Here is a 13,141-nt window from a genome sequence, read left to right as displayed (position 1 = left end):
TGTTGTTTTTTTAGCAACAGAAAGTACCATATTTGGAATGCGGAAGAGTGACGTAGAGACGCCGAATACAGCTCTGGTAGCGACAGCGACTTGTCAATCACGGTAAGCCCACCCCAAAACATACTCCTCTTTATGGTCCATTTGACTCTAAATGGACCATAATTTACTAAATGAACATCATGTTGTATTGAAGAAGACTTGAAACCAGAGATTGAGACCATAAACTCATGTTTACAATGTTTACTGAGGCAATAAATCAAGAGAGAAGTAGAGTCATTTTCTCAAAGACTTCTATACAATTGGACTTCTTTTTGTAACCAGAAGAGTCGCCCCCTGCTGGCCAGTAGAGAGAATGCACGTTTTAAGACACTTCCGCATCGGGTTTACTTGGCAGAACCGGAGGTTGCTGCCTGGTCTCGGTGTGATCAGCCCCTTAGAGTAACAGGTTGCAAAAAAGACCTTGCTTCCTGAAAACACAGAGGACATGAGTCTGTTGTCCTAACGGACACTTATTTAAAAGCTCCTACTCATTCCCTGCAAACTGTGAGGTTTATATAATTCCCTACATTCTGCTATATATCCTGCTCATAACACATTGTTGGCATTCTGGGTCTTGTCTTAGCAGCGCTACCTGACTATCTACAGAAGTTTGGGAAAGAGAAACTTTGTTCCAGTTAGTTTATATTTCATGTATCCTGCTGAACAGATATTAATGAAGCAAATTGCTTGCTGCGACGTGCAACATTAATTTCCCCTTTAGCATTTTAGTGTGAGGTCTTGTAAACTGACAGTTTCCATTTCCATTATTTAGTACCTATAGTCTTTATTGTTCTTCTCTCAGATATGAGACGCGGGACCCAAATAGCTCTTCAATATGTATTGTTTGAAGATCAGCTCTTTTTAAGTAGTGATTTGAATAACAGCTTGGTTTCTTTGCTGTCCTTATTGATGAGAATATTAATACCGCAGGCATCATTGCCTGCATGATCCACACTGGCTATTCAATGTAAATTACATTAAACAAAGATTGCTTCAAAGACAATATGTTAGAAGAAAAGATTGATTACCCCCTCAACCTAAACATTAAATCTGTCTATAGTATTTATATCAGGAGTGCAGGTGTAACAGATTACAGCTTTGGCAGCCTTGACACCAGTCTAACCGGCGGATGGAGTTCATGCCGAGGGGAGGATACAGATACAAATGTGTATGACATTTTGTCAGTTATTGATTGTGGATTTCGAGAGCGGGGCAGGAAATAAGAGTCAAGGCGAGGGGTCTGACGTGGGAAGTGGAGGCGAGGCCTCTCCTACGTGGTGGTGGGGGGGGGGGGTGATGATGTCAGAGGCTGTCACCGCACAGTGTGGGTCCTTAATTCACGGTGCATAAGTGCAGCTAATGTCAGCACTGAGTGTTTCCGATATAGGGGGAGTGTGAGACGAGTGTGAGATAGGTTATGGTAGAGGAGTGCATGAATGGTGGGGGGTGGGAGGCACTGGGCCCTTAACTGAGGCCCACAGTTGTGAAATTGCAACATCTATTTGAAACTGTGTGGTAGTAAAATTCCTGACTGAATGTCGAGAAAAAAAAACACAACTACATTTCAGGATACCCCAGCAACATTAATAAACATTAAGGAAAATAGTAATACTGTACACATCAGAAGCATTAAAGTGCTGCATTAACTTCTGTCGGTCTCCGCAATGTAATTTCCCCCACACGGGTCCTGATGAGGCAGGATGACAATCGCCAAAAATGTCCAATTAATGAGTTCCTCAGAACTTCCTGTTTACTCTTCTTTGTTGGTTTGTAAGAAGCCATTGTGAACTGGAACGGGACCAGAACTGAAATGCAAAAAAATATATAATTTTGATCCATTTTTGTGGACCAAATGAACCCAACTGACTTACCTGTTCCAAAAAGAATGCTGTTTTAACAACAAGGTGATGGATAGCATAGCAGTGCAAAACAACACCTTACAAACCACACTGTGATGCAATGGCCATGATTCACTCCGAGAGAGCATGCAGAGATACAGCAGCTACTTCGTGTTTATTTACTCATACCGTATCTATAAATAAAATCAAACCACCTAATAATTCATCACACCAGCACACATAATTTGTTTAAGGACATTTGTTACACTGCACATTAATAAAACAGAGGGAAAGGCCCTGTGCACAGACTCATTGCACAATGCGAGTTGGCAGTACAAACCACAGTATTCCTTAATGTGCAGAAAAAACTGAATCTCATTTCCTTTACAGAACAGTATATATTTTGTGAAGCAGTATTATAAATAAGCAACTACACTGAGGAACAACATGGCTCTTGTAAAATGTGATAATGATGAATAATAAAAAATACATTTAATAGTATGATAGGAGAGCATGGAGTTGTCCAACTGTGACTGTATGGTTATCAAATTAACAAGTCATAGTTAGGTCCATTGAAGGACTGGAAAACTTGAAATATTTTTGACAAGATTTGAATGTCCAGGCCTTCTTTGTTTTGATTTAAAGTCATCTCAGAGCAGGGGCGGAGCCAGACGTTGACTCTAACTGCAAATCAAGGTTCCCCAAAAATGCCACGTAAATGTGGCCTTCAATACTCTTAAATCAATTGTAGGTTAACAGAAGAACATTTACTCAAATATACTGACAAACATAGGGTATTGTTTGTGATGTTCACAATTTTAGTTTGCTAGTTAGCATGTTAACATTTGCTAATTAGCATTAAATACCAAGTCATTTTGAGGCTGATGGGATGATTAGTCTTGTAGGTATTTGGTCGTAAACCAAGGTATGTGACAAAGATGAAAGTCAGTCAGTCACCCTGAATATCTGTACCAATTGTCATAGCAATCCACCCAATAGTTGATGAGATCTTTTGCCACACCATTAGTTGGCAGAGAAAATGTCATCTGTTTGCTCTCATTTTTAATAAACAGCACAAGAAGCACTCCAACACTGCCCACCAGAGACGAGGAAAGCCCATCACAAAATGGAGTGTAAAGCTTGTCTCACATTTTTCCTTAGACCATACTTATGCATACTATTATGTAAAAGTTCTCAAGTGGTGGATGGGGATATATGAGATATATAAATCTAATTTCAGCTCTAGATTGGCAAATTAAAGTGTAATTTATGATAGAGATTGAACGTTTATGGCAACATTACCACACCAGGAGGAAATGGGATCTTGGAGTCGGTGTGGTGGCGACTCAATGAAAAAAAGAGTGGAAAGAAATTTGTATAGTAGTAGCAACTAATAGTCATACACATACAGGTACATACATGCAATTTGACCTCTGCATTTAACCCATCCTTAGCATTTAGGAGCAGTGGGCTGCTGTAACACGCCCGAGAAGTGTCTCCCTCGAGGACACGTCGACATGTGGTGAGGTGCAAGTCCAAGTAAAGTCTCAAGGTCTTATGTATGTAATGATTGTTCTATCATCAGCTGCATGCCATCCAGTATGATCAAAACACTGCATAGCAGGACTACTGATGTAATATTTGCAGAGAATGCTGAGAACATCCAAGGTCACCCAAGTGTCAGTCTGGTCTAGATTGTAACCCTCGATTTGCGAAATTCTGGCGAGATGGTTTCGGTTAGGCATTGACCTTGAATAGTTAAGGTCAGGATATGTCATCGGGAGAGTTGGCGTGACCAGTGTATGAACAGGATGAAGTGTCAGCATTCCTTTCCCTGAAGGAGACTGTCTGACAGGTGTATTGACAAGAATATTGAGATGTTAGATGAAGAGGAAGGGGCCCACAACTGAGCCTTGTGGTATTCCTGTTGCCAGGCCGTGTTCAGAGACCGGTTCTTTCCTCATCATCTGGTAGGGGTGATTAGTCGGGTTCACCCATTCTCACTCCCAAGTTGTCAAATACCAACGTAGTGCCCCTGATAGTTAGTGTCTGATACTGAAGGGTCGTTGGTCGGATCTGAACGCTGCCGTAAGAACTCAGCCTTGGTACATAGGGCGTCCAATCTACCAGTCAACCTACAAGGGCGTCCCACATAACAACGTTTTAACACAAACAACAATTATTCTCTCTCGTGAAACCGTTGGAAGTTTATTGTGAAAAGAGACTGTTTGCATGTACCAAGCAAAAACTGTCCATAACTGGCGCTAGAAGGGAATATAGAGCATCATAGTTTGAAGCATAGGCCCAGGGAGCAAGAATGTCTTGGTCAGGTAGGATGCAAATAGAAATGGTGCAGATACTGAAACATAGGAAGCAGAGGAGGATCTGGTGGTTCACTTTATTCAACCCAGCAGACAGATCCAGGACATGAGGTTCAGAGAAGAGAGATAAACACTGTTTCTCTCAACATCGAAGCATTAAAAACAAGGTAATAGAGGCTTTGCTAAATCAAAACTCTAGTTCGGCTATTCTGTTACGGCAAATCAACACTACTTAAGATATGGTTAATATGTGGTGTGGAAACGTCCAACTAAAGGAAATTCTGTGGATAGTGAGCTGGACATTCTTAAACCTGTCTTCAAACACCAGGCCTATTCAAATCCCTAAAAAATATTCTGATCAGAGCTACAGAAATATGCACTTAAAAATACACTTAAAGGCTCAGAACATGTTAAAATCACTTTCATGCAAATAAGTAAGTATGACATCATTGACCAAAGACACTTGTGGGTTACATCATGAAATAGATTATCCAGAAAAATGTCCAAAAAGGGAAAGAAATTCCACATTCAGCAGCAATGCATCGAAAAAGCTTGAGAAGACGCAGGTCTAACCTCTGTCCTATTTTGTTTTATCTGCATGGACCATCAAATGGAGACAAGAATATTTTCATCTTTGCAAAAATGGACAGCTTCATAATTTCAGCAGCTTAACATCGACAACCGGTGCAGAGAGACAAGAGGAATGGGAGGGTGGGGGGGCTTCCTTAAATGATTAAGAGGCTCAACTCTCCAGGGAGGGACGCTCCCTTCAACAACGCCAAGAGCCGGGTAACAGGCGTTCATTTACAGCTGAAAAGAAGCATAATTGGTCATCTTCAAAATCATTTTAATTATTAAAACATGATTTCCGCCCCAAAAGAGATAATATCAGCCTCTTAAAAACAAGAGTGAAATCCAATTTTCCCCTCAGTCCACTGGGAGAGGGAGGATAAAGGAAGACGCCGACTTTGTTATTAAAAGCAGAGCTGGCCTCATTTCGGCACAGGCTGAACTGTAGGATGGCAACGATGGGGACTGTTATGGCCTTGTTGTCATTTGTCATGCGGAGCGCTCTCCGAGGAAAATTGGGTTGAGAGGACCTACACTTTATGGTCATATCCATTTGTGAATTCATTGTTGTGGGGGCTTTAGTGTCTCATTGTATTGTTTTTCTGTAAACAAACAATATCAAGTTCATGTTTTCCACGGATACGTAATGTTAGTTTTATGTATTTCTAACATTAAACGTACTTATACAGCTTAAAACTGTGTGAAATCTGTAGGTCTTAAGATGTGCTGTGTGGTTTATTAATATTGCTATGAAAGGATTTGCTTAAAATGTAAGTAACACTGATTGAAGGCAAAACTGTTCAGAGCTCAGTGCAATGAATAATTTAATAAACATGATGCAAACTACCATAGTGCTGATGGTAACAGGCTGGATAGATCTGACTATGTGTGGATATTAAGTTAAAGTGCAGCTGTTCCATATTTTCTAACAGTCTCATTGCTGTCAAAACAGTTTGTCAAAACTTCTAAAAGGTGCAAGAATAAAGAAATACAGTAGGTTCATTAACAGCCACGACGCCTACTGCATTTTCTCTCTCTATGCCTGACAGTAAGCCGGGGGGCAACATATACCGACTGAGCTCGATGAGTCAACCCCCGTTCTCACTCGTCAAATACTGCAACGTATCATCATACAACAGTCTGTATGATATCTTTTTTCATTTCCAACATGAGTCTATTTCCGCTCAATACGTTCATACAGTATTTTCAAAATAAACTTCTGTCTTTGCAGGAAACCGCTCAGTTAGGTTTAGGCAGCAAAAGTGCGTTGCCTGGGTTTGACAAGTCAAAATATCTGCTGTGAAAAAGGATTGTTGAACTTTTTTTGTGAACCACTGCTGTGTTGTAGCCTATCGACAGCATCTAATGGCTGTGCCTTAGCCCAGTTTACTGAATCAAGGGAAATGTAACATTATTTCATTATATCTTATTGTTGCTCAAATGTGGTGATGTTATAATAAGGTCTCATGTACAAACATATATTTCTTTATTGCTTATTTGATTAACCCCAGGACATGTATTAAGAACATTTCTTTCCCTTGACTCTTTTCATATACAGAGTGTGACATCAGTGAATCAGCAGAGGAGGAGATACTGGGACTTTTTTCTTGTTTTTCTCAGATAAAAGAACATTACTATTTTACTGGCTCCTCTACGTCAATGTTTGCCTTTACACCAGTCAATACAGACACCTTGCCTTTACTGCCGCGCAAACCCAACTACCTTCCATGTTTGTACAGTCCATTGAATAGCAAAGGTGTCTGTCAAGCTATTGAGCAAGAAAACTGAAATGTGGCCATTTTCGTCCTGTTAACTAAAGAAGGCACATCTCTTGTGTAGCAATGCTTTGACGAGCCCAGCTGTACGTTTTCTTTAGGACAGCCACCCTGTAGCAGATGGGTAATGTTCATTTCTGTTGGTGTTAAAATAGCAGGGATCATTAATTACCCTGAGAGGTCCCTTTGCAGCTCTCCCATTAAAGAATCGAGTGTGCACACTGAGCACAAAAAACTATTACCCTCCACAAGTATGTTAATCACGTACGGTGATGTTGAGCCTTTCTTTCTCAAACTAGACATGACCATGACATAAGCTACACCTCTCATCTTGTCACAGTGCTGATGGTTTACTCGTTCCTGTTCAGCCGCACATGTCATTTTGTGCTGGCCTCGCGTCGTCATTTTTCGAGTCCGAGCATCCATGCGGCCTGACTGACAGCTGCTCAGCCATCAGTCATTTCGAAAGAAAAACCTCTCACCTTTGCTGACATGCACTACGATACCTAATCTGCTCTCCTACAGCTCTCCCCTCCACTGCCGTCTGCACTCCACCGGCGAGCCTCAATTTGGACATCATTATGCAAAAGAGGTGTGCTTATTTGCTGATGCGGCAGTGGGATATTCATAAATGTATACATTCACCTTTACTGAGGGCAAATCCAAACTCACCCTTGCGCCGATGTATCGGTGATTTTAAATGAATAATTATATGCAACCTGGCATTATCCACAAGTTTGTTCAGATCAAAGTGCATAAAGATTTCTGCTTGCTTAAATTACACTTACCTTAGAAAAACCTTCTGTTGTATGAAACGTTTGTCATGCAGGCCATGATGGGTATATTATAGAAGTCGGTCTGCATTCACGTTGCCCCTCGTTGCATCATTGTTGCCTCTTAGTGCTCTCATGAGACACTAATCCATAGATCAATAGAGTGTGATGAGCCCACTAATTAGACCAGTCCAATATTTGAACTGAGGAGTAACAACAGTGAGACAACAGTGTGACATACAGACATACAAAGTGATCATTTAGTTGCTGCTATTCACATACTCCCAGCCGTAAAATATACAGCATTTTCAACAAACACACAAGACTGATGGGAAATGTGGGATATGGTCTTTGGGTCAGCTTTAACATGACGGTGACAACATGGACAATAAATTCACCCACATGTCCCTGTCAGATAATTAGCTGTAGTGATCCATGATGATTTTAGTATTCCAAGCAACAATTTCATGGATCAAGCATTAATGTCACAGACACACACACACACACACACACACACACACATTTTAGTACTTTTAAAATAGGATTCATGAGAGTGCAGATCTATCCTCCTTTCTCCGATCTGAAAGGAGCACCGGCACCCTAAATAAAACAGGTTGGCATTTTTTTTCCTTTTTCTTCTTTTGTCTTGTTCTGCACAACAAAATACATTGGGCCTCATTGCAAGAACCAGCCACAAGAACATATTTGTTCTTGAAGGAATACTCGTAGAAATATAATAGAACGGACATTCCCATTCAGATCAACGTAGCAGGATGGTCAAAGCGGCGGCCATTTTTATTTGTACCGTTGCCATTCCGATCGTTGTAGCGGGCTATAAACTAGACCCACTTACGGCAAGCTGTGGACTCTCTGAGGTGAGGTTATGCAGCAACGACTAAAACGAACAATGGAGTAGTAACGTCAAGAAGCATAGAAAGCCAAAAATACAACAACTTTGTGCATCACACACTGTTAACACAGCCTAGCAAAGCACTTTGCTATTGACAAATGAATGTGAACTTTGTTCTGCTGTTTTCTGTAATCTGTGTAGCAATAAAGTATGGTGCAATTAACAAGCTAGCGTACAGCGGGCTAGTTAGCTAGCTGAACAGCGGGCTAGTTAGCTAGCTGAACAGCGGGCTAGTTAGCTAGCTGAACAGCGGGCTAGTTAGCTAGCTGAACAGCGGGCTGGTGGCTGCCGCTGGGTATCACTGGGTCTCACTCCACCGCCGCTCTGTAGAAAGACAAGCTACCTAGCTAACCGACCAGCCATCTGTCTTCCTGGAGCTCCAGAGCCGCTCTCTTTCGGGTGAGCTGCGACAACACTTCACATCTCCACCGACGTGTGTTGTCACCATAGCAACGAACCACAATCGCCATTTTCATTTGTACTAGTCAAATGATCACAGACAAACTGTTCTACTCCTACTCCAGACATGACCATCTGTATATCAATTACTCCTCGTTCTACTCAAATTCATGATAAAAACTTTCTTGTGTGCCTTGCATGAATTAAAGTAAATGGCGGCCGCGTTTAACAGCAAAACTACATCAAAACATCTGTTTACAAACGGATCTTTGAGAGTACTTTATGCAGAAGTGTTTCGGGGAGATGATATTATTGGCTAGAAAAGTACACTGGGTTAGCGTGGTTTGCAAATAAGGCAGTGGCGGCTGGTCAATAGGGGGCCATGGGGCCTGGCCCCACCTTGAGCCCCCCAAAAAAAGAAGAAATAAAAAGAAGAAAAGAAAATCCTGTGCTTTTATTTTGAAGGGGATTTTGTATGCAGCCTGTCTGCTCATCATCTCCGCTTGTGTGCACGTCTCAAAACGAGCAGCTAGTGGGGCTGGCCCCACCGAGGCGGGTCTATGAAGCAGTTTAGCCAATTGCTGATTAAAGATAGAAATGAGTGACATACAATTTACCCAATCAGCGTCCTCAAATAGATTCAGAGTGGGGCCAAAACGATTTGGCCCCAAGCTGCGCGTTCTCGTCAGGAGAAGGCTACTCCCCCAAGACCCGTTTGAGAGGAGAAGTTTTAGGAGAAACTACAGGCCAAAGAGCTGATCCCAGATCAGCCTGACCTCACACTCAGACAGCAGTCTAGCGGGAAAAGGAATCAGTACATGAAGCTTCTCTACTAGCTGTACCAGACAGGTTTGGCTAGCTGGATGCAGTCATGCTAATAACTTCAAACAACGGGAACAGATCCAACACGGACAGTTACGGGAGTGCGGGATGAGGAGGTAAGGAAACATGAAAAAAACAGGTTTGGGAGTGAGGGATGAGGAGGTAAGGAAACATGAGAACACCAGGGCACACATGAGAACTCTGTCAAGCTACATATTAGGCAAAGTGAACATCTTTTCTTCTACATAGTTGTCCTCAGTCTCATCTGCTTAACTTGGTCATGGAGGCATCAACATTTAATAGAGACGGTAACTTAACAGTGAAAACTCATCATAGCTTATATCTATATATGTATTTTATATTAATATATATATATATATATATATATTTAATTGCCTGTGAGGGTGACAAAAATAAGATGTTATTTACTGCTTTTTTTCGTGTTGGAATAAATGTTAAATATTTAACTGCAAAGTAGTAATGCGTGTTTGATACCTTAATTTGTTTGCATTAAATCATACTGGGATGTTTGCTGAAATTGATTGGATGGTCCTACCTAGAACATTTTCCACCAGCCGCCACTGAAATAAGGGCTTGATTTAAGCAACAGACAAAGTTTCCTCATATCCTATAAAAGGGGACCAAGTTGTATAGACCCTTGTACAAGATACAAAATACCTGACTTTTTCTGATTTCAGAGGATAATATGAATGATTATTTCTAATTAAGATGAAGAGCATGGCATGCTATGACGCAAATGCAATACATTTTTTTCTATATGGCAGATGAACAAAGTCTGTTCTGCCAACTACATATAATGTTGAGATGCGTGGGCTCATTGCAGAGAGATGAAATAATAAACACCTGCCAGGCGGAGGGCTAAACTAAATTGTCAACTTCATTACTTGAGTACACTGTCAGGCAGAACAGGAACAGAGCCAACAAGAAGCATTGCTCGCTGATAGCATGCTGTAAGTACAGACAGAATCCTGACACAGTGCTTCAAACAGCTGAGTGCAACGTCCCATTATCCTACCGAGGTCTGCTAATGGATGTGTCTACTGTTTATGCTACCTCACTTATAAAAGGGCATTGAAAGAACCAGGTCCTTGATCAGCAACCAGTTCAGGTTTCCCTGAATTGATAATAATAACCCTGATCCTGGAACACACGGCACAGAACATACTGTTATTTTTTTCATGAGTCACACTTCTAAATATCAGCTGACACATTGATTGACACCTAAGTTATAATAAGCATCCACAAATTAGAATGTGGCCTATCAAAATAACACTAATGACAGACAGGTGCCCCATAACCTAAATCAGGGGTGGGCAATTAATTTTTACCGGGGGCCACATCAGCAACCCGAGCACTGCTGGAGGGCCACATCGACAATATTTCAATTAAATTTTGCTCAATATTATTTTTGATATACCGTAAGATAAATAATAATAATTTCATTTAACCTAACTTGACTTTATACAAAAGCAGATTGCTTTTGATGGTTTTATTTAAACTCTTAATCCTTAAATATTTATATTAGGCTATGTGAAATTGAAATAAGAAAACAAAAACAATCATTGAATCACTGCAATTAATTTTTAACTTGTTCACACTTTAACTTTGTTCCACAAACAAGGAAAAACAACAAACAACTTAACAAGTTTATAGAAATACTGCAATACAACAAACAATAACTTGTTTTCCACCTCATTTTACCTCTTCAGTGCGAATAATCCAGTCTGTTCTGGGCTTGAACAAGGGCATTGAAATCTGGCTGAATGTCTGAGGTGGCTATGCGAAGGACAGCTGAGAGGTGCTCATCAGTGATAGAGGATCTGTGTTTGGATTTGTTGAACTTCATCACTGAAAATGTCTGTTCACATACATAGGTGGATCCAAAGAGGACCAGAATCCTCTGAGCATGCCTCCTCAGGTGTGGAAAGTTCTCCTCTTTGAGGGAGGAGTAAAAGTCCAGCAGTGAGACTGACCTGAAGTGCTCTGCCAGAAGTAGGTCAGACTGCAGGTCAATGAGCTCCATCTGAACATCGCTTGGTGCATTGTCCACACTGCAGTTGAAGGGAGAAGAAACCATGTGCATTTCACTCTCAAGAGTTTTGAAATCTTGAAATCGCCTCGAAAACTCTCCATGCAGTGCTTCTAACTTGCTTGAGTACTTGTGGAGGTGATCAGCTGATCTTGTGGCTTCCTTTAGTGTTGGCAAGTGGGTCAGAATGTTGTCCTTCACTTGGCTTGAGAGAAGCTGCAACTTTCTCATGAAAGCCGTCACTGCACTGTACATCTCATGCACAAAAAGGCCCTTGCACTGCAGTTTGACATTCAGTTCGTTCATGAGTGCAGTCACATCCACAGCGAATCCGAGGTCTGCCACCCAGTCTTCATCTGAAAGTTCTGGGATGTCGTGTCCTTTCTTCCCACAGAAATTCTGAATCTGGTCTCTCAGGTCCCAGACACTTTTCAGTACTTTGCCCAGGCTGAGCCACCTGACGTTGCTGTGGTAGCTTATGTCACCATGTTCACTCTCATTTTCCTCCAAAAGTGCAACAAATTGTCTATGATTTAACGCTCTCGCTCTGATAAAGTTAACTGTTTTAGTTACAGCATCAACAACATGGTTAATTTTTAACACTGTCTTACACAACACTTCCTGATGTATAATACAATGCAAAAATGTCAATTTCTGCACAGGGTTAATTTCTGTCACTTTATCCTGCATCCTCTTTAAAAGTCCAACATTTTTCCCCGTCAGATTTGGACGACCACCATCTGTTGTCACACCTGCCAGCTTGTCCCATTTCAGTCCCAACATGTCCAAACACGCATTTACCTCTGTGAACAAGTCTTTACCTGTGGTTGTCCCTTTAATTGACTGCATGTCTGCCAGCTCCTCCGTGATTTGAAAGTCTGCAGTTATCCCACGTAAGAAGATGAGCAGCTGGGCGGTGTCACGTACATCGCAGCTCTCATCCAAAGCCAGAGAAAAACAGTCAAAGTCGGCCGCTCTGTTCTTCAGCTGAAGCTCCAAGTTTCCAGCGATGGCCTCAACCCGCCTCGTTACAGTGCGGCGGGAGAGTGACACGTTCTCAAATGCGCCCTTCTTCTCCGGGCATATCAGCGCAACAGAGTCCAATAAGCACTCCTTAATAAACTCTCCGTCAGAAAACGCCATATTTTTTCTAGCGATTTTGTGAGAAATGACGAAACTTGTCCTGACGGCTGCATCTCTGGGGGTGTGAAGTTTGGTAAAAAGTCCTTGTTGGGTTTGCAGTTTTACCATCAACGCATCAGCCTCCCTTGCGTGCTCTTCATCAGACAGATTCCGGTATTTATCCTCGTGCTTCGTCGTGTAGTGGCGATTCAAATTATAATCTTTAAACACAGCAACCTGTGTACCACAAATTAAGCACACGGCTTTACCTTTAATTTCTGTAAAGAAATACTTGGCAGTCCATGTCTTGTTGAAAACACGGCATTCGTCATCAACTTTTCTTTTTTTAGCGTGAGCGGACATCTCGGGGGTAACCGGGCATCACTTGTCGCTGTGCACCTTCACTCACAGGTTACGCACGGACATACGTCCATAAATAACGCTTTTCAAAACAAAAGCAGCACCGTTGTATTGCACACTCGACATAGATATTTTTTTAAATTTATTTTGTAATTTATGATT

General features: G+C 41.5%; 1 protein-coding gene across 1 annotated transcript; it reads right to left on the bottom strand.

Moving 5' to 3' along the window:
- Window positions 1–11,173: 11,173 nt before the first annotated feature.
- LOC306713210 (general transcription factor II-I repeat domain-containing protein 2A-like) lies at window positions 11,174–12,640 on the bottom strand (the record flags this gene model as incomplete). Its single annotated transcript, XM_079182858.1, has 2 exons — window positions 11,174–12,001; window positions 12,299–12,640. The coding sequence occupies 2 exons, from the start codon at window positions 12,638–12,640 to the stop codon at window positions 11,174–11,176; spliced, it is 1,170 nt and encodes a 389-aa protein (XP_079038984.1).
- Between the last annotated feature and the right edge of the window lie 501 nt (window positions 12,641–13,141).

The sequence above is a fragment of the Pholis gunnellus genome (genome assembly GCF_910591455.1).
Source record: "Pholis gunnellus genome assembly, chromosome: 21".
NCBI lineage: Eukaryota > Metazoa > Chordata > Actinopteri > Perciformes > Pholidae > Pholis > Pholis gunnellus.
Note: the sequence above shows the minus strand (reverse complement) of the source record. Positions and strands in the feature narration are given on the sequence as shown.